This window comes from Chelmon rostratus, chromosome 12, assembly GCF_017976325.1.
Source record: "Chelmon rostratus isolate fCheRos1 chromosome 12, fCheRos1.pri, whole genome shotgun sequence".
Classification (NCBI taxonomy): domain Eukaryota; kingdom Metazoa; phylum Chordata; class Actinopteri; order Chaetodontiformes; family Chaetodontidae; genus Chelmon; species Chelmon rostratus.
This window is the reverse complement of record NC_055669.1, coordinates 8,111,013-8,132,148: the sequence shown is the minus strand read 5'-3', so window position 1 is coordinate 8,132,148 and position 21,136 is coordinate 8,111,013. Positions and strand designations below refer to the sequence as shown.

General features: G+C 47.6%; 2 protein-coding genes across 4 annotated transcripts in view; both read left to right on the top strand.

Moving 5' to 3' along the window:
* The window catches only part of LOC121614518 (cAMP-specific 3',5'-cyclic phosphodiesterase 4B-like), a 48,165-nt gene extending 37,393 nt beyond the window's left edge, over positions 1–10,772 (top strand). For all 3 annotated transcript variants that reach the window (XM_041948422.1, XM_041948423.1, XM_041948421.1), the window contains 9 exons: positions 4,557–4,650; positions 6,019–6,236; positions 6,324–6,422; positions 6,875–7,039; positions 7,365–7,464; positions 7,658–7,812; positions 7,913–8,035; positions 8,133–8,315; positions 8,404–10,772. In XM_041948422.1, the coding sequence (XP_041804356.1) occupies positions 4,557–4,650; positions 6,019–6,236; positions 6,324–6,422; positions 6,875–7,039; positions 7,365–7,464; positions 7,658–7,812; positions 7,913–8,035; positions 8,133–8,315; positions 8,404–8,763 (1,497 nt within the window). In that variant the 3' untranslated portion in view covers positions 8,764–10,772. The remainder of the gene's footprint in view (positions 1–4,556; positions 4,651–6,018; positions 6,237–6,323; positions 6,423–6,874; positions 7,040–7,364; positions 7,465–7,657; positions 7,813–7,912; positions 8,036–8,132; positions 8,316–8,403) is intronic.
* Positions 10,773–16,553: 5,781 nt separating this feature from the next.
* Positions 16,554–21,123, top strand: fzr1b (fizzy/cell division cycle 20 related 1b). Its single transcript, XM_041948828.1, has 14 exons — positions 16,554–16,748; positions 17,066–17,246; positions 17,384–17,485; positions 17,578–17,641; positions 17,766–17,893; positions 17,989–18,071; positions 18,158–18,341; positions 18,441–18,506; positions 18,606–18,708; positions 18,875–19,056; positions 19,196–19,429; positions 19,964–20,068; positions 20,278–20,370; positions 20,668–21,123. Exons 2-14 carry the CDS (start codon positions 17,169–17,171, stop codon positions 20,707–20,709), a joined length of 1,464 nt encoding a protein of 487 aa, XP_041804762.1. The 5' UTR covers positions 16,554–16,748; positions 17,066–17,168; the 3' UTR covers positions 20,710–21,123.
* The last annotated feature ends 13 nt before the right edge of the window (positions 21,124–21,136 follow it).

Here is a 21,136-nt window from a genome sequence, read left to right as displayed (position 1 = left end):
TTGCACCATTAGCGCAGCATCTGCAGGCTTTTGCTTCTTCCCAGAATTTATATGACGCGATGTTTGACAAAGAGCCTGTTTCTTTTCGGAACCGGAGAAGTTGTAATTGCACCTAGGATCAAACCGAGGGTGTCTCCACTTTCGGTGTCCAAGGGCACAGGTGTATCCGGGGCTACGGGACCACACACCCTGCTGACCGCCAGCCTGGTCACTGTGACCTCAGAGCGGGGAGCTGCTTCCCTGCCCCTCACTATCATTAGCCTCGCCACACTTCCATGCCGATGCCGGTGACGGCCTTGGACAAACACTGCCATCTGAATCCAGTTAGAGGAGTGTAGCGCTTTGCGGGTTAGCGTGCGAGCGAGCCTCCGAGCAGCGCGCGAGCGAGTAGGAAACTTTAACTCACGTGTGGTCACTTCAACTTTGAAGCGCCGCCGTCTTCAGAGGGGAAAAAATGACAAAATTATTGAAACAGATGTAGTGGTGGGTCTGTAGCTGTAGCAGGGGTAATGGACATTAAATTATAGTGTTGTGATTCCGTTTGACTGAAAGGGCGGTGAGCAGATCAGCCAAGCTGCAGTAGTGATTATGGTGCCTAATTGTAATTAAAAAGCCTTACCTCTGTAATCTGCTGTTATCATGGAAAATAAGCCAGAATGAGGAAGGTAAATATGAAACCTGCTGTTACAGTAACCCTGTTCTAGCCTAGTCTGGATCAACACCTTCCAGGAAATGTGTCTTTCTAATGTTTCTAAACTATGAAAACTCGCCAGGCACAATCCACAGTGTGTTGACACTGTAAACGGCCACACGACTCACAGGCAACGTTGGATCACTCCGGATTTTGTCAGATTGCACAGCCGAGATATTGCAATATGATGTCAAGCTGTTCCTCTGCAATCCCATTTCTGTCTCTGCTCTGTCTCAGTCAAGGTCAAAGTGAACTATAAGAATTCAGGCAACTTTTAGAGACTGAAAGACTTGTAATGACCCAAATACAGGTCATTTTTACAGCAGTGTGGCGGTCTAAACTTGTTATCTGGGGCCTTTCATTGATTAGCTCAGGTATGCTAGCTGTTGCCTAAGGGCCATGTCAGGAGGCAGAACGTCTGCCAGCGACCTCGGTGAATTACTCCATCTAGTAAAAGGGAAGTAGGTGGGTACACATGCTCAGGCCTGTGTTGGAGGGAGGAGCCATCGATCTCTTGTTAGACTGTGTGGGCCAGTCAGTCAAGTCAGCTTAATCACTTTATGTTTCCTGCCTGACTCCACTTCAGAAAAGAGAATTTAGAGAGAGGAAGCAGGCGAGAGTCGCTGAGCGGAGTTGTTGCCTGTGGAACTTGCAGCATTTCTTTCGGGTTGTGTTTGTTTTTTTGTTAAGTGACAATGGGACTATGTTGTTCTGAAAAGCAGAAGAAAAACTTTGGGATGCTTACGAGTTGGAAAACGGTGAGTTAGTTTTGAAGCTGCTTACATTGCAGTGTGGTCTGCCATGTAAAGAGGGGGATTTATCCAAGAATAGATTGATCTAATGGATTTTTTTTTTTTTTTTTTTTAGAAAACATGATTAAATATGGAATTTTGTTTGCTTTTTTATTGATTACATTGAGATTTTTCATGCCTTGTTTGTTTTAGGATTCGGGCCGGTAAGAGAAAACAGCATTGTGTGGCATATTTTACTTAAAACAGGTTTGAACTCTTTTGTGTTTATTTGAATGGGTTCAGGTGTACACAGTTTTTTGGCTTGCACAAACATGTCATTTACATGCCTATTTTGCGAGGCAATGACTGCAGTGTGCACCTATTTTGAATATTCAAACTCTGAGACACCTCTATCTTTGAGGCATTTCATCATCTGAGAGCTAAGTTTTTTTTGTGATGTAACTTCTCTTGGTTACCTGGTAACCAGGGTTCTGAGAATGAGCATGCTTTGCTAATGTTAAAGGATGCATGAGCTAAGGGCATGCATTGAGTAACCTATTCTGCGGAACATTCATATACTTGTCACCATGCCGTGAGCATATGCTGTGTGTCTGAGCTGAACTACATGACCCCGGGTGACTGAAATGTGGCTCTGTGCCTGATTCATTTCCTAGAGGTCACATAAATCTGCACTTTTCCGCTGCTTTAAAGAATCAATTACATGTTCCCTTTGAGTGGAATAAAGCCTCCTGATTCCAAGCTCAAATTTTTGTCCTTACGAGCTCCCTTTGATTTTTATGGACTGCCTCTGGCAGGCTGGCTTTTGAATGCAGCCAACACTTTGAAAGTGGTGTTCAAGTTTCACAGTCAAGTAGATGTTAGCTGTCTGCTTGACAGCTATTAGACAGCTGTTGAGACCAGAGAGTCTGGTTCAGCATGAAGAGAAAAGACCCCTTTGTAAGAAATATAAAAGCCCTGGCAAAAGGCACAGCCGTGGCTGAGTTTTTTTTTTCTCTTATGGTGTTTGAAGACACTATAAAAACAGGAAATTACTATCACATTTTCAGGAAAAAGAATTGATTGCTCCAGTATTCCATTGTATTCATCATGAAGATTAGGATGTGGTTTTGCATTAGTGCTGATCTTGACAAGAAAAGACATTTTGTTTCAGAATCTGCCCTCTGCAACACAAATTTTGACTGTGTGTTTCTATGATGTCAAGCCAAGTTGTGTGTTTCTAGAGCATCCCTGCTGCTGTGATTGTATTTGAGTGTGTTTGTCTCTGTGTGTGGTTGTACATGCTTGTGTGTGTGTGTATGTGATGTGATGCAATGAGTTAAGAGTGGGGACCACCGTGAGAACGATGGAGGGGGCCACGTGACTCTGTTGCCATGGCGTTCAGGTTGTCGTGCAATTGGTGGTACTCCGGTGGGCGGCAGACTGAAAACTCTCTCATCTGTCTCCCATCATCTCCGTTTGTGTTTTTTAAAACAGAAAACTGGTGCAGTGAGATAGGAAACGCGCTGTTTTTGGAACAGGTCTTTAAAAAAATGTCCTGCTGTGATGATGCGCTGAAGTGTGAGCAGCAGTTTATGGTTCTGCTACTGCAATGTCCAAAAAGGCTCAACCCCAGTCTGGTAAATTAATACCCAGCGTCTCCTCACCCATGTGATAAACTCTCCGGTGCTTTGAAGCCTCGCATTGCGCAGTATGCGTTGGATCTGTTCTGCATTACTGAGCAGGGGGAGCAGATCGAGAAAGGGAGGGAAACAGAGATGGGGGGGGTAAGAGAGGCAGTGGGAGGGGGTTTGCAAAGAGCACAGGAGTGAGGGAGAACGAGAGAAATAGCTAAAGAGAGAGAGAAAGATGTGGGGGCATTCTCCAAACTCCCATTTTCTGCAGTGCTGTGCATGGCTCAGTGTTTAGAGAGGGTGGGAGGCTAAGAGAGAGAGAGAGAGAGACGCCATCAGCCAGTCTGCTACAGGGGACTCTACAGCTAGAGCGCTCCCCCCTCCTCTCCGCCTTTCTCCGTCCCTCCTTTCCTTTCTCCATCTGTCTTGGAGCCTGCCCTTCCTCCCTGCCTTGCTCAGCCTGGGCTTGGGAAGGCTGGACTTCCCCCCTGTAAGTCACTGGGTAACATTTAGATGGTGACAGGAGGTGAAAGAGGTTTAGAGAGACGGACGGAGGCGGCGAGCTCCAGAGAAAAGCAAAGGAAATATTGATTGCATCCAGGGGAATTCCATCACTCCCGCCAGCGTCTTGTGATCCTGGAAAACAGCGGGCGACGCTATGAGGAGGCGCAGTTGGCCGGGGATGTAGGGGTCCGCCGCAGCCCCTCTCTGGAGAGTTCAGCTGGGGCGTTTTTACCATAGTCGACCGTTGGAGCGCGGGGATTCGGTGGATCTTCGCGCTTCAGGTTGCAGGGCTGAGCTCAGCCTTGGGGGTCCACTCAGAGAGGAGCATACAGGGCTTCTGCTGGGGAGCGCCAGGGGCTCAGCACAGCTCAGCACCATGCCTGAGGCTAACTACCTGTTCTCTGTGTCCTGGGGATACATCAAGGTGTGTCCCAGAGTAGAACTGGCATAGATGGGACAGTGTGTGTGCGTGCATGTGTCTGTGTGTGCGTGCGTGTGTGTGCACATGCTGTACATTGACATCTTTTCACCGTCGCTGATGAAATGTCTCAGATTTCCCACACTGATTTAGTTATGTTTCGATTACACACTCGGATGGGTTTGATTAGATTAGAGTGATTCTTTCATCCTGCTCCAGCTCAGCGGAGGCGTGCACTGAGAAAAACTGGCGCATTTTGTTTCCCTGGCAGAATTCAGCATAAACATTATGACATTATGTCTATTGTATATCATGCACTGTGTTTTGTTTGTTGAAATGCGAGGCGGTCGAGTGTCTTAGTGGCTAACTCAAACCAGGACCAAGAAGACATAAACACAGACCTTATATGGCGCATAAAAAACATGAGGCCATGTTCTCATGGGACATATTCCAGTGGAAAATAACAGAAAATGCTTTATTCCTCTGCTCGGAATCAGCAGTAAGATATCGTAATGAGTGCAATTTGTACACATCATTTAACTTCATGCATGTTTTTTTTTTCCCCATCTCTGTGCTACCAGTTCAAGAGGATGCTGAACCGGGAGCTAAGCCACCTGTCTGAGATGAGTCGCTCAGGCAACCAAGTGTCAGAGTACATCTCCAACACCTTCCTAGGTGAGCACTGCAGCACACACACACACACACTCACACTGAAATATGCATTGTACCATCACATGCCACATCACATCTATATGTGGCAGAGGTTATGAGGTTACACAAAGCATGTGCCAAGTACCGTGTTGGTCTGATCCACTGCTCTCAAACCAGTCTGATCTGGTCTGGAGGGGAGAGACACAGAGTCCCCTCGCTCTGACTGCAGAGAGATTTAGAGGGAGGATGGGAGGGTGGTTGCACTCAGAGAAGACTTCCCTCTGGAGAGATCAGGGGCAAAGGGGGACGGGGTGGGGGGGGGGTGCACAGGGTGCCATCAGGTCCAGATAGACACTGCATTATTCATCAGGAAGACAGCAGCGTTTCCTTCTCTCTGAAAAGCCCGGCAGCGTTTCGTGAGTCACGGCCAGCCAGCAAACAGCCAGTCTGCCCGGCAGGTTTTCCATCCAGCTCACCACCAGCATGCTCCCAGACAGCCAGCTTATCAGGGCTGTGTGTGCGCTCTCCTGTTCCAGCTCGCGCTAGTAAACACAGCTCCGTCTTCTCACCTCGGAGGAGCAAAACCTTAAAGGCGAGAGAGGCGATGGGTGCACGGTGAAGACACTGCACCTAACAATAGAAGTGGTGCAGTGAAAGAGATTTCTGCATGATAGAGCTGCTCGGGGAGACGAGACAAACGCGAGAGCGCGGAGAGAGAAACCCAGCTCATCTTTGAAGCTCAGTGGTTTTGTTGTCAGCTGCATTGCAGCTAACACCTGTCGGGTGTAGGGAGATCATTTTCCTCCTGTGCTTTGTGGCGGATGCACCTGAGATATTTTTTTTTCCTCACTGCCGTGTATGTGTGCTACACACATACAGAGTGAGGGAGGCTTGCTCTCACGCACATACATGGCGTCAGATCACGTGCACCAAACAAACCCGCATACTAACAAGTGCGTCCTCCTCTGAACATTTTGGCTTAATGTGAGCCAGCTTTCCACGATTCTGGGGATTGTTATTACAACATGGCTCAATTTCTCCGAATGCACGTCACTGGAGCATTTCATAACATCTCATTAGCACTTCTTGACCCTTTGTCATTATGATAAACTACTTAAGTTTTCAACTTTTTGCTTTTTGGCTGTCAAGAGAAATGTATTTTTAGCAAAGTAAAGTGTAACTGAAGGATTGCTTGCTAATTAAACAGCTGTCAGTGTGGCTTTAATGTGTTGTCACGTAGGTGTGAGAGGTCAACTACCTCCCCGTGTTAACTTTGTTCACTCAGTACAGTGGCAACACAAGCCCCGGTTATCCAACATCTCCTTTCCTCGTCTAAAAGCCACCTTTTTTAATCTTTAATCTCACTCCTGCTTCTATTTTCATTTTCCGCAGACAAGCAAAATGAGTTGGAGCTTCCGTGTCCAGTTCCTAAGTCGAGGGAAAGGAAGAGGAGGCAGGGCCAGCAGCAGCAGCAGCAACAGCAGCAGCAGCAGGGTGGCATGATGACTCAGATCAGTGGGGTGAGGAAGGTCAGCCACACGTCCAGCATCTCTGGGAGCTCCGGCAATCGTTTCGGGGTCAAGACGGACCAGGAGGAGCTGCTGTCGAAGGTCAGTAATGGACAGGATATACAGCAGACCAAAAAAAAAGGAAAATTATGTGATTGTCTGAGACACGTCTTGTCTGCCCTCTAATAGGACCTGGAGGACGTCAACAAATGGGGCCTGAATATCTTCAGGGTGGCCGAGCACTCCCATAACCGACCGCTCACATGCATCATGTACACCATCTTTCAGGTCAGTGTCACGCTTCCTCATCCTCCTCGTGTTCCACCTGCTCGTCAAGTCAGACAGAGCTTATGAAAAAGTGTGAAAGCGTTCATACATGCACGCACACACACACACACAGCCCACGTCAGTGTGCACAGTATGTTCTCTGTTAGGTTCAGCTGTCAGTGTCACTACAGGAACATCTGCTAGAGGGACATTAGCAGCTGAAATTGATTTCTAGCTGTGAATCATCCTGGCAGGAGAGCAAATTGTATTTATTTGCAACCTTTTTCTGTAGTATGTGATTCACAATTTGCCAAACTCGCTTTCAGGCTTGATTTTTAAATTCAGATCACCGGTCAGCTGGCGAGCGCGTTTTAATGTAAAAGATGCTTGGAAGCACAGCTGGCGTGCTGTAACGTCTCCCCGCTGCTGAAGGTCTTGTTTTTCTCATTTCTCTTCCCGTGTGTCGCAAGCAGGAGCGAGACCTGATGAGGACGTTCAAGATTCCAGCGGACACCTTTGTGACGTTCATGCTGACCCTGGAGAGCCACTATCACTCCGACGTGGCCTACCACAACAGCCTGCACGCCGCTGACGTAGCCCAGTCCACGCACATCCTCCTGTCCACGCCTGCACTGGATGTAGGTTGCTTGTTCTGATCATGCAGACTTTCATTACTTTTCCTGACAAAGCACAGTTGGAAATAGCTAAATTTTGTACATTTCCTCATGTAATCAACTGGTGGCACCGTTAGCGTGTGGCACCAACCCCGCACTTTTTCTCAAGCTACGAATTATGATTTAATGAGCTTACTGGCACAACCGTCACCGATGCTGTCATGCTTCAGGAACTGCATTTCTGAGAGGATGACACATGGAAGAACCAGCCTCTAACCATTGTCTAATACCTGGCATTGTTTGGCTAGTGTAAAGCTCATTTCCTGTTCCTCCTCCTCTTCAAACGCAGGCTGTCTTCACTGATCTGGAGATCTTGGCAGCCATTTTCGCTGCAGCCATTCATGACGTGGACCACCCGGGAGTGTCCAACCAGTTCCTCATCAACACCAGTAAGTCCTCTTTGTCTGTTGTCCATCAAAAAAGTCTGCAGATGTCCGCGACATTTATTTAGTCTACATTTAGGGAGAAACATTCGCATGGTTTAATTGGGTCTGCCTCCAAAGGCAACAACGTGGGTTTTTGGGGACATTGCATTTAATTTCCCCCTTCCTGTCATTTGTCCCTCGCTCCCTCCGCCTCTAGACTCCGAGCTGGCCCTGATGTACAACGATGAGTCAGTGCTGGAGAACCACCACCTGGCCGTGGGCTTTAAACTACTGCAGGAGGACAACTGCGACATCTTCCAAAACCTCAACAAGAAGCAGAGGCAGACGCTCCGGAGGATGGTCATAGACATGGTGAGCAAACGTCTGCATTTCAGAGTGATGTCTTGGCTACTTTATTGCCTCCCTCCTGAATCATTTCTTACATCATTCTCCGTGTGCCGCGCTCTTCCAGGTATTGGCAACCGACATGTCCAAACACATGAGCCTGCTGGCTAATCTGAAGACGATGGTGGAGACCAAGAAAGTGACGAGCTCTGGAGTGCTGCTGCTGGACAACTACACAGACAGGATGCAGGTAAGAGGCACGCACACACACACACACACACAATGACGCAGACACACGAAACACACACAAGAGAGGTGCAAGTTTTTTAATTTCTTCTTCTCTGCAGGTTTTGCGTAACATGGTTCACTGTGCGGACCTGAGCAACCCGACCAAGCCTCTGGATCTGTACCGGCAGTGGACAGACAGGATCATGGACGAGTTCTTCCACCAGGGAGACAGAGAGAGGGAGAGGGGGATGGAGATCAGTCCCATGTGCGACAAACACACGGCTTCAGTGGAGAGAACACAGGTAGAGAAGACACACATCCGCACTAACTCCAAAAGCAGGAAGTTAATGTTGCTGTTTTACTGACGTCAGCGCTTGTCATCTTGTCTAGGTGGGCTTCATCGATTACATCGTCCACCCTCTGTGGGAGACGTGGGCCGACCTGGTGCACCCTGACGCCCAGGACATCCTGGACACGCTGGAGGACAACAGGAACTGGTACCAGAGCATGATCCCCCAGAGTCCCTCCCCTCCCTTCTACACCAGCGACAGGGAGGGCGGCCCACATGGGGAGCTGGAGGGGGGGCCCGTGGCGAGTAAATTTCAGTTTGAACTGACGCTGGATGACCAGGATGGAGCCGAGGAGAGCGGAATGATGGAGACACCTGACGGCGTGTTGCTGCAAGACCATCCCTCTGATCCGGACGGAGGGGAAATGGCGACGCGCGACGTCTCTCCGGCGGAAACATAGCTGAACTGACGCCATCCTCCGAGCGCAGCAGGTTTTGCTGTTTTGGCTGAATTCATTTAATTGCAGTGGAGCAATCCTGCAATCTGGCTCTTTGGAGCTGCCTGCCTAAGAGGTCCTGACTGAATGTGGGGCACCCCTGCAAACGAGGCTTGGAAACCCTGTGGAAGTTTGTTTTTGAGCCCCCTACAAGGGAGCTGGAAGAGCGTGCTCTTTAAAGAAGAGACTACTGTGGGACTGCAGAGGCAGGGCTGAATCTTTGTCGTCACAGACAGAGAAGGTGAAGTGGACGATACGGGACTAGTAAAAATTCCAAAATTGCACTTCAGGACATTTTTTTTATGTTCATTTAAATTCTTTGTATTGTGTCCGGATCGGAGGCCACCTGGTGAAGTGTCTAACCAAAACTACTAGTCAGCAAGTTATTTGTAACCAAGTCGTTTCTTTTCTAACACTTGTCTAAAAAAAAAAAGAAAAGAAAAAAGCTGTGTGCCTTTTTTTAACAACCATGTCTTTTTGTAAGTGTTTTTATAATTTATTGAACACATTCATGTAGCTGTAAAATGTGTCAAATTTTCTACAAAAAGGACACATTTGTCTCACACAGTCTTCCTAACGTTCTGGCAATAGTTTAAGCTTGTTCTCACAGAAGTGTCCAGTGGATGTATCTCTAAAATCAGTTGACTTCCCAGCACAATTTGCACTTTGTGGCATAGGATGAAGAGAGTGGAACGCATCAGTAATCTACAGAAAACATGACAGTAGACATGTAAGACCAAATTTAAATTTTTTTTTTTCAATAATTCGTTTCATAAACAATTTAATAACTCATAGATCGGAAAGACATTTTTGTATTTTTGAGTCCTAAAACATCTAAAGAAAAAACTCCAAAGATCCTGTAAAGAAAGCACTTTGATGATTTCACTGCCACGTCTGACCTGAGTGACTGAAGCGTCACCGGTGTAACAAGTCAGACTTCCGTCCAGAAGCCAAACTGATCCCTCGCAGGCTAACAGAAGCCAGCTACTCAATGAAATATCATCAGAAATCTCCAAGATAAAGGCTGAAGAGTAATCTCCTCCCCTCCTATTGTGCTGAACTTTTCCAGCGTGGGAAATCTGTTTCCGCCTTGTAATTCCCCTTTTCATTAGCTCACACACCTGTTGTGGTCAACAGGCTCCATTCTCGTGAATACGCTTTGCACCGTGGCTCGTTCTCAACTTTGAGTGACTGTCAGACTGTGTGCACATTTGAAACGGACACCTGTTAGCGATAGATTAATCGTATCTTGTAGTTTTTATTCCAGCACTTTGAGTAAGCCGACAGGTCCGCAGCTGGTTGCCGATCTGTCCAACACTACCTGAAAGGTACCACGTTGTAAGGCGCAGCCTTCACAATAAAAAAAGGGGGGTTGGCTCCTGTGTGTTTGCGTGTGTGCATGTGAGTGTGTAAGTGGTCTCAGAGTTGCACAACCTTGTTGCACCCTTCAGCTGTTTGTAACAGTGTATTTATTATCTTATTCTTGTATATGATAATATTGATATTGATTGTTAATATTCCCTGTATTTGTTATTATTTATATGCACTACCACGTGTCAAATCACAGTTTGACTGAACTTGTCTGGTGGTTCTGATTTATTGTAATTTTGCAAGCTATTTTGCTATAAGACCGTAACATGAAGTCATGCGGTTCAGTTCTGACAATTTGTGATGTATGTTTGGTTTCAAAATCCCAGCCAGAAATGTTTGTGCGGTCTGAACCAACGACACCTCGCCCGAGGTGCAGAAGAAGTCTGGCTTTGTTTCTGTCTTTTGTTCCTGGAGGAGTATGAAGGCTGGATATTTCCTGCAGTTTATTGTGTACGGTGACGGGTCATTGTACAGCTCGATTTGCTGAAATATATAACATTGTTTCAAATATATTTTTTCAGTGTTTTCCTCACAATATATGGTCAATTGGTATATGTTGTGCTCAACAAATGTTTTCTATCAGATTATTAAAATGGGCATGTATTGCAGAATGTTCTGGTCTGTGTGTTATTGGCTCACATCAGTAAACAACTGATACGAATGAGTGAATTACGTTGGCGTGAATTTATACGTTTACATATTTATCTCCATCTCAGAACTGTTTACACAACCTGGAGAAAGAGTGATGAAATGTTTGGATGAGTTTGTGACCTGCATATCATGAGCGGCAGCCGGGCGCGTTTCCCTCAGCTCTGTTCAATTTCAATGAATCCTTACAGCCGCAGTCACAAACATGACACCGCGATTACAAAATAGCAGCTGATGCGGTTTTGTTCACGTCACAGTTCCAGTTTTGCAAGTCTGAGGGGAAAACCAGGTGGAAATAACTGAAGGGGGAAAACAACTTGATTCAGACTTAAGTCACTTCCCTGCAGTGACCTCAGTGACATGCCCTCCCTCTGATTTGAGCTCAGTAGATTTGAGCCAGCAATGTAAACAGGAAGAGTAGAGATAATGATGCTATGTGCTGCGCCCTCAGGGCACCCACTCTCCCATGGCCGCGAGCACCTTGACCCAAACAGATAAGCATCAGGAATACGTGATGAACAGGAGGGCGCGCATGAAGCCATGAGATGACTTCTACAGATTTCAGTTTCCACAAAACAGACGAGGGAAGACTCGACTGGAGGCGTTTACTGATTGAATCTTATCTCCGCCGCTCATATTATGTGAAAGCGCAGTAGCTCCCCTGACAATGTCATAACTTCAGTCTTTCTGACATGCTTCGTGGGTTGATTTAGGGGTTGATACCACTTAAACTGCCACTAGTTCTCAGCATCTTTAAAAATTCTGCCAGGTGTTTTACTGCCTGTTTAAAAAGACACTCATTAGTCAGCTATGAAAATGATCTGGGTGGATAGAAAATTGACAGCACTCACACTGGAGTTGGGACTGATCCAAAGGTCCTTTGTTCCTGAAATATACAAAACATGCTGACCTCAAACCTGCTGCATGTGAGCCGTGTGTGATATTTAATCAGTGAATCAAAGGGTCCATTTTGAAGGAGGTTTCTGAAACCTTCGATTTAGTCTACTTTGAAGTTCGTGGACGTCTGGATGACAACAAGAAACCTTTTTCTTCGGATTCAGCAAAAATGAGGCAACTGTTTATGGTAAACACGGCCGCAGACGAGGACTAGCGTTTTCCATGGTGGTGGTCCATACTGCCATGGCAATGGGCAGCGAGTTTGTTTGAAACTCTAACACAAGTCTTGCGGTCTGTTGGTGAGTGACGTCAGCAGGCTGAAGGCAGATTGCCCTGGCAGTCTGTGAGCTGCCTGGGTTCAGGCTGGGCCGGAGGCTCCTACTGCCAGTGGATCCAGCTGACAGCCACTCAGCCTCCTTTCTCCACACTGCCAGCCAGGCCCCGAAAGGGCCCGTGGCCCGGGGCCAAGTCGAGAGAGGAAGAGAACCACTTCCATCAAAACAAACCTGCTCTCTCCATATCCACTTTATAAAAACATATGTCTTCCTGGAGTTTCTCCTGGCCAGCTGCTGTTTGTTTTTAGTTGGGTTGACAGTGAGGACTGAAGTCAACTGGGCAGTCAGTCACAGGAATACAGGGTAATATGGGGCATTCCAGGATAATTCAATAGCGGCGCAGGCGTGTGCGTAGATGGCAGAGATCAGCTCAGAGTGGCTGAGACAGATGGGTAAGGAAGCACGCCGAAAAAGACAGCTCTGCCGCGCTCTGTAGAAAATGATGAATCTGGAAAAGATCAGATGAGGCGGTTAGCTTCCTCTAAGGCCTCGTGCATGTGTGTGTTTGTGTGTGTTGCTCTTCGTGGAGTCTAAAATGCACGATTGGGACAATAACAGGATGCGTCCTTCCCACAAAATGTCACAAATCATCCAGTTATCAAACACGGCTTCAGCCATCACAGATATGCCATTGTTCCTCCCAGTGTGGATTTGCCTTTGCATGCAACTGTCTCAAATGTCTTCAGACACATAGAATGTGTACGGCAGCAGTTATATAATCCACAGAATGAGCGAATGCATGGGAAATGTCAAAACATGCCCAAAATGGGAGATGCGGTTTTCTGACCTTTCCATGAGGGAAAACGGGGCCATGCATGCAGTGTTTGATAACAACGTTGAATAATATTAATAAGCCTGTGTCTTTATGGAAAAAAACTGAATCATATAAAAACATTATGGTAATTATCTGTGATGAAAGCATTTCCTCTTTTGATCTTGAATTATTCCTTTGAAAGGAATATGATGCAGTTGTGGCTCCTTGGACATCAGCCTGTGTGTGAAACACTCCTCTGTGTCAAATCACATTTATCGTGATGCGTTTAAGGACGCGACACCAGACTGACATTTGTGCTGATTCCTCGGGGCTCTTCACCCGGCGTGCAGACTGTTCGGACATGGAAGGGAACATCCCTGTGGGGACGCAGCGCAAGAGCGCGCGGTCATCCTTGTTTGTTTTGAAAAAAAAAAAAAAACCCCCCTGGGATCATACATGCATACTTAAACATGACACACACACACGGAGTGGAAAGTGTGTGACACAGCAGATGAGCAGATGTGAGCAGATGTGACACTTGAAGATGGAGGGAAGCCACTCCACCTGAGGGGGGAACCAGGACAGAGAGAAAAGTGAATATTGATTACGCACGCGCAGACGCGCTCAGAAACATCCATGTGATCTGCAGTGTGGATTTTCTGCCATTGCAAACACGCGCACGGTTGTCTGCCTCCCCCAAATAACCAGCTTTTCTCTGAAATGCGGGTCCGTTGAGGGCTGATCAAGATAACGATTTACTGTAAACCAAATCACGTTTAACCCGCATGCCCTTCTCTTGATTTTGCCCGGATCAATACTTGTCCTCATTCGACACAAAGACGCGGCTCGAGAGGGCAGGGGGGGCTCTGCTGTGTCATGCTCGGCATGGCACGGCCTGGCACAGGAGAGGAAGAGCGAGGGCAGGCATCAAAATATCATCCACGATGCGTCGATAGGGGCGAGATGAAGAAAACACCGTTTCTGCGGCACGTGCAAGCTCCGTCAGAAGTCATTCGGATCCACGCGCAGGGCTCACATGTGAGCACGAGATGGCTGGGAGCTTTAATGGTGCGTGCCGGCCCTTCATTTCTCACCAAAACACACATCAGTCAGACAAAGCTGAAGTCTGACACCATCAGCGGTGTTTGCACACAGCGTGAGCTTTGACTCATTAAACGCGGCGCTGCTGGCACGATTCAAAGATGAGATGTTTGGTGTCACTCCGACACTGTTGCTGTTTTTTCTTTTCCCAGATCTCAGCTTCTTGTGCACTAACACAACTTTCCAGAACAACTTTCTCTGAGAGGATACGAACAGCAATGCTTTTCAAGTTCGCCTGCAGGAACGCCCTCATTTCTTTAAAAATAAAATCATACTGAGACTATTATTTTCTCGTCATCGTACGAGAGATGAGATTAGTCAGGGTCCTGTTGTTGCTGGGGGGTGAATTCCAGTCAGGATCTGAGAGCGTCACGGCCTGGAAGCGCTGCGCCTGCTTCCTCTGAGCTGCGCTGCATCACAGAGGCGATAAGGCCGCGGCGCCTCCCCCTCCGCCCCGACCGGGGCAGACAGCTGCCCCACGCCCCCAGACGCTGCCCTCCACGTCGGCATCGGGCTGCTCCAACGTGGGCCTGGCCGCACGTTGCTCCGCGCGGGGGCCGATGGAGGATGCAGATAAGAGGGGCTGTTGTGACTGGGCTGCCCGGGAGCACCATGAGGCGATGGTCAGATAGCTTCTCGTAAATAGATCCCGGTGTTTGTGTCCCTGGGTGACTGCGTGAGGGCGCGCATGTGCGGAATGTGTGCATGGAGAGCGGTGTAAACATGGGGTTTAATGTACAGTGGTGGAAAATTACTCACATCTTTCACTTGAATGAAAGTACAACAAACTATAAACAGCCGATTAGAAGTAAATGGCTTGCATTTCTCATCCTATCTAAAAGGAATTGTAAGCAAAATAAACTTAAAATGTCAAAAGTATAAATGCTCATTCTGCAGAAAAAATGCCCCCCTGCCATTAGACTGTTACTGATGCTTTAATGCAAATGTGGTATTATCTGTTGTGCAGCACCTGAGCCAGTTTGAACTACTTTTCAGGGTCTGGTGAATTATGAGACGTTTAAGTGCGTTGGAAATAAGAAAGATAAGCTCTGCTATACAAGTTTGTATTCATTTTTGATCTTTCCTTTAGTGACCACAAACCAGGGGTGTGTGCGGAAAGATCGTTGATTAATCTAAAATAAAATATCCTCACATTGAGTCGGCTGTGACGTCTGAATACCACCTGTTGAGAGTGCAGTGAGCCGGCGAGCTGACACAGTGAGCCAAAAAGTAATAAACAGTTAAAACAGTGGGGTGAAAGTAAAGGATACATTGTGGTGTTGATGCCTGAGTTCATCTGACAGGGCCGGGGGGTATATTCAGCTGCTGTTGGTACATTTCATTGGTATATTATTGTTTATTGTTTAGTATATTTTTTATTGCATTTGTGAATATTTTTACTGCATGTTGGTTTATTTTATTCTAGTATCTTAATTTTATTTTATAATCTTTCTTATCTTTTTATTATCTTGTTTCTAACATGGGAGTTGCAATGCAAATTTCATTGACATGTCATGCTCAATGACAATAAAGGAATCTTGAATCTTGAATGAAGTGAAGTAGAAGTATGAATCCAACACAGTCCCTGAACAGTGTCTGTGCAGCTTTCTCCAGGTCCGCAGGCATGTGAATGTAGGCGTACGTGCGGATCAGAGTGCCACCAGAGATGCCATACCTTGTCTCCACTCTACCATGCCAGTCAGCCTCATTAAAGACCTCACAGCAGCAGGTCAGTTCTCTCTCTCTCTCTCTTTTTCAGTGTTTCAGTGGTTCAGAGCAAAAACACACATGAAAGAGTTCAAAGAGTGAACCTTTATCGTCCTGTTTTGGCTGCAAAGCACTCTCTCGTGCTTTTAACGGGATGGAAACTTTAGTATCAGTGAGGGCAAATGAAGGCTCTTTGTTTACTTTGAAGTCACGCTCACACTGGGGCCCTTAGGCAAGCATGTGCTATCACTACTCTCACTCTATGCTTGACATGCAATTACTGATGAAAGATGGTATGCAAATTAATGGGAGAGGTTGGTTTGAAAAAGTTTTTTTTTTTTTTTTTTACCTCATTGTTTGGGTTCCCACACACCCCAAGGCCTTATGTGTAAATAAATAAATAAATGATGAAGAATCAACATATTTTCATAAAATTTATTTTCCTTTTCATCTGAAATGTAGAAAAATTGTGGTAACCTTACCCTTTTACACACATTAGTATTTCAGTATATAAATGACCTTTCAGCATAGTTATTGCAACAAATAAGGAAATATTTCATGTTTTATGTTACATGGCCTGTGCATGAAAAAGTATATATACACATTTTGTTTGAAATATGTACCCTGAAACATGTAAATATCAAGCGGAAAAACAATGTTGTGTATGTTGTTTTAACATTAATGACCTAATATAATACATATATTTAAGAAGGTAAAAGTATCTTTTGTTTTCTTTTATAACATGTCTATTTAAAACATTCGCCCAATGACCAACCCTCTGCCTGGAAGCGCTAGCTGTAATATTTTATAGTGCAGCAGCGGCACTCAGTGGCCGCATAGGGAATTACCACAGCGCTGCTTCACATGCAGTGAATGGGTGTCGCCAGCGGGCGTCGCTGTCGAGCCGCACACTGCGTTGCCTGCACCGACAGCAGAAGTCAACCAAAGAATTTCTGCTACAGCTGATTCAGTCGCCATCTTTGTCGCGAACATAAACAACGCCAGTGAGTCGCGTTGGCACTCGGACGCACCGCTGTGATCTGGACGGAAGCGAGCACCGTCCCCCCGCCGCAGCGCCGACCCGTTCAGCCGACGATGACAGTTGATTTGGTCACCTGAGCCACCGTGTCAGTCGGGTAAGAGAGCCTCGCTGTCGAGCGGCGGCGTCAGCTGATGTGAGCACGGCTTGTTAAATGGGTTGTTGTGTGCGCGAGCATGATGCCATGACAACGGTGCGGCAGGCATTAGCGCACTGTGGAGCTGTTTAGCGACTTGACCTCAATATCTGTCCGCTTTCTTGCGAGAGAAATGCGGACCTGGTCTTTTAAGCATGCGAACGATAACATAAACACCACCTGCCACGCGCTGACACGCACAGACACCAGGCGAAAGCAGGCCAGTCGGTGTGTGTTGTCTTTCTCTTGGACTCTCCTCTCTCTCTCTCTCTCCTCAGAGATGGGGGTCCAGTGTGGATTTCCTCAGCTGGAGGGAGCGGAGGTTTAAAGGGGGCGGGGAGGGCAGCAGAGGGGCCTTGCTGCTCGTCAGCCCTGAAGGAGATGGACCAGGAGTACGAGAGGCGGCTGCTGAGGCAAATCAACCACCAGAACCTGCCCACAGAGGCCCGCCTGTCAAAGGTGAGGATAGAACAGCTGCTGATGCTCAGCTGGCGCATGTATGTGACAGCTGGGTGGAGCTGCCAGGTGTGATTTAGTTCATGGAACGGTGTGAGCGAGGCCCTGAGTAACCACCTCTGTCTCTCCGGCCACCCCAGTGTGTGAGCGCTACCTGCAGTCCTGTCAGTGTCAAGTCAGGGGACCGCTTCATTCCCACCCGTGCCGGAAGCAACTGGAGCATCAACTTCCACTATGCCAACGTGAGCAGCTCCTGCTTCACCTGTTCAGTCACCTGACATCCTGCACCGCCCCGCAAAGACACTAACCGGCGCACCTTTCCTTTCCTCTGCAGGAGAACTGCCGCTCCCCGAGCCAGAACCATAAAGCAAAGGACGCCAGCTCAGATTCAAGCAAAGGTCAGACATTCTACTTCACGCCTAGTCCGATCATGCTTTTTTTTTTTTTTTTTTTTTTTATCCTGACCTACATCTCTCCTCCACCTGTGTTTCCACCTCCTCTCTCACTGCCACCCCCTTCCAGATGCTGTGGCGTACGCTGCCCTGTTACGGAATGAGCTGCTGGGGGCCGGGATAGAGACTGTGCCAGACCCCCACACAGACGACCGGCGGCATGCAGTCCTCTCTCAAGACTCTCACAGCCTTTTTAGGGTACGGATCATGGAAAAATAAGCAGATTTTTGTGCAGTCGAGGTGTGATTTACCTGTGAAATAATCCCTATCTCTACTTTATTCATCCCCCGCAGTACACTGTCCACACGAAGAGAGTGCCTTTCGACAGCGACAGCGAAGTCTCGCCGTACTCCCTTTCTCCGCTTAGCAACAAGAGGTATGAAACGTCTCACGTGCCGCACGCTCAGCAGAAAGAGCTGAACGTACGCCGCCAGGTAACGTTTCCTCTTGCCGTTTCTGCAGTCACAAGCTGCTCCGCTCCCCCCGTAAGCCAGCCCGGAAGATCTCCAAGATCCCCTTCAAAGTTCTGGACGCTCCGGAGCTGCAGGATGACTTCTACCTCAACCTGGTAGACTGGTCAGCGGGCAACCTGCTCAGTGTCGGCCTGGGAGCCTGCGTCTACCTGTGGAGTGCCTGCACCAGCCAGGTCAGATTCAGATTCAGGTTCAGATTTCGCTGTTGATGCCTAGAGGGGACAGTCGGAGAGAAAAGAGGAAATGTCTGTGCTTTGTGTTAATCTCGACAGGTGACGAGGTTATGTGACCTGTCGGTGGACGGAGACTCCGTCACGTCGGTCTGTTGGAATGAGAGGGTGAGGCTGAGTCTGCTGCTTATTTATGAGAGAAAAGTGAGCTGTTTGTAGAAAAGCAATGTGGAAAGTGACTGTGTGATGTGGCTCCGGTTCTATCAGGGGAGCCTCGTTGCCGTCGGCACCCACAAGGGTTACGTTCAGATCTGGGACGCGGCAGGAGGCAGGAAGCTGACCAGTCTGGAGGGTCACTCAGCACGTGTAGGTCAGTCGTGAGCTGCTGGAAGGAAAGGTCTTGCACTTCATTGTAGCCTTGAATTCCAACATATCCTGTTTATTATACCAGCTAATGTGTTCATATCAAGAGCAGCAGATGGATTCTCAGCCACAGTGAAATATGAGACCCCCCCCCCTTTCCCTTTATGCCCAAGGTGCCCTGGCGTGGAATGGAGAGCAGCTGTCGTCGGGGAGTCGGGACCGAGTGATCCTCCAGCGGGACGTCAGAACCCCCCCCACTGCCGAGAGGAGGCTGCAAGGTCACAGACAAGAGGTGTGCGGTCTCAAATGGTCTCCTGACCACCAGCACCTGGCGTCCGGAGGCAACGACAACAAGGTGAGGGAATTTAAAGCATCATTTTTTTTTGCTGGCGACCTTTTGAATGTGTGAATCCTGAGTCTAGAGATAACAGAAGACAGTCAAAGTGAACGTATTCAAGCTTGGCGACCTCGCTCTTTGTCATCTCCCGCCAAAGCTACTGGTGTGGAACAGCTCCAGCCTCCTCCCCGTGCAGCAGTACAGTGACCACCTGGCAGCGGTGAAGGCCATCGCCTGGTCCCCCCACCAGCACGGGCTGCTGGCGTCGGGGGGCGGCACCGCCGACCGCTGCCTGCGCTTCTGGAACACGCTGACGGGTCAGGCGCTGCAGAGCACGGACACTGGCTCCCAGGTCTGCAACCTGGCGTGGTCCAAACACGCCAACGAGCTGGTGAGGGGACGCTCACACACACACACACAAGACGCACACACACACACAGAGTTGTGTTTCCATCACTTCAGAGGACATGACATTGGCTTATGTTCATTTCTTGGACGGTTACCCTAACCCTTAACCCAAGTCACATGAGTAACATGAGAAACATGCCCACACACACACACACACACACACACGCACACCCTGCAGATGCAGTGCCAGTTCTTTGACGGCACTGAATAGTAAGTGTCGCCTTGTAGGAAACAGTTATGACAGAATAATATTTGATAAAACGTCATTTAATCATTGGTCAAAATAAATATTATTCTTCTGAATCCATTATAATCATAATATACTCTCAGTGTGGACACTGTCTAGCAATTCATTTGTTTTTATCGTATTTTTGTCTGAAATTAAGGGAGATTTTGATCATCTAATACACTCTCTTTATTTCCAATCATTCAGTACACATTTACAATCTCACAGAGTCCAGTTCAACAGCAGTCTACTGTGTGTCCTTTCAGTTCATCCTTCTGCCTTTGTTGACAGGTGAGCACTCACGGCTACTCTCAGAACCAGATCCTGGTGTGGAAGTATCCGTCACTGACGCAGGTGGCCAAGTTGACCGGACACTCCTACAGAGTGCTGTATCTGGTAAGCTGGACTATCTGTTTTCATACGCTCATCCAGCGCTGGAGGAAGATGCTTTTGTTTTTTAAGAGCAGTGTGGAAATACTCATGACTGTGCTTGGTTGCATTTCCCCAGTGTATGCACCCACTGTTTTTGGTGACATGGAGATTTTTCCTGATATATACATTTTGAAATGTCCCCCTCTTCTCCTCTCCGTGTCCTCCCCCCTCAGGCTGTGTCACCGGATGGGGAGGCCATCGTTACAGGAGCTGGGGACGAGACGCTACGTTTCTGGAACGTCTTCAGCAAGACGCGTTGCACCAAGGTACAGTGTGTTCATCAGAGACGGCGCTGCGTGTCCGTTATATGCAGCTGTATGCCTTCAGGTGTTTGAAGTCGCTGAACGATATGTTGAAGGTACTTGATGTTTGTCCAATTCTCCGCTCTCTGGAAACACTTTGATGAAACAGCAGTTAGAAAGTTGATCTCATCCTGATTTCCTGATCACAAGACACAATGTGTGATGCCTCATTTTAAGAAAGAAAGAAAGTAATTGGAAATCCCCCGAAATTATGAAGGAATTGAAGTAAGCACAGATCTGGACATCTCTTTCTGTTCCCAGGAATCAAAGTCAGTGCTGAACCTCTTCACGAGAATACGATAGTGAACGGGCCGGGTCAGGACTGGTTCCGGGAGGAGCCTGCTGAGCTGTGGTGGAAATGCACAGCCACCAGGGACGCTCGCAGACCAGACCCCTCTCATCTCAGCACCTCTTTTCAGTGCACCAACCGCCACTACGACAGTCCACCGCTTCTCAAATCCACGTTTTCTACAGAGGAGCCCAGCTTCCGACAACAACTGCCATCCCTCACAGTGATGTCACTGATTTAAAAAAAACAAAACGAAGAGTCTGCCGTCAGGACACGTCGTCTGCTTACAAAAAGTCTTGTTTTTTTCTGTTGTGGAAGTGATGAAATTGTTTTATTATATATTAGCAGAAGTATACATGTACAAGAGTTCTAAGCTATATCATGTAATGACGTCGCATTTTTAAAAGAGAGGAGGAGAAGAAGCCTGGCTCGGGTGGGGGT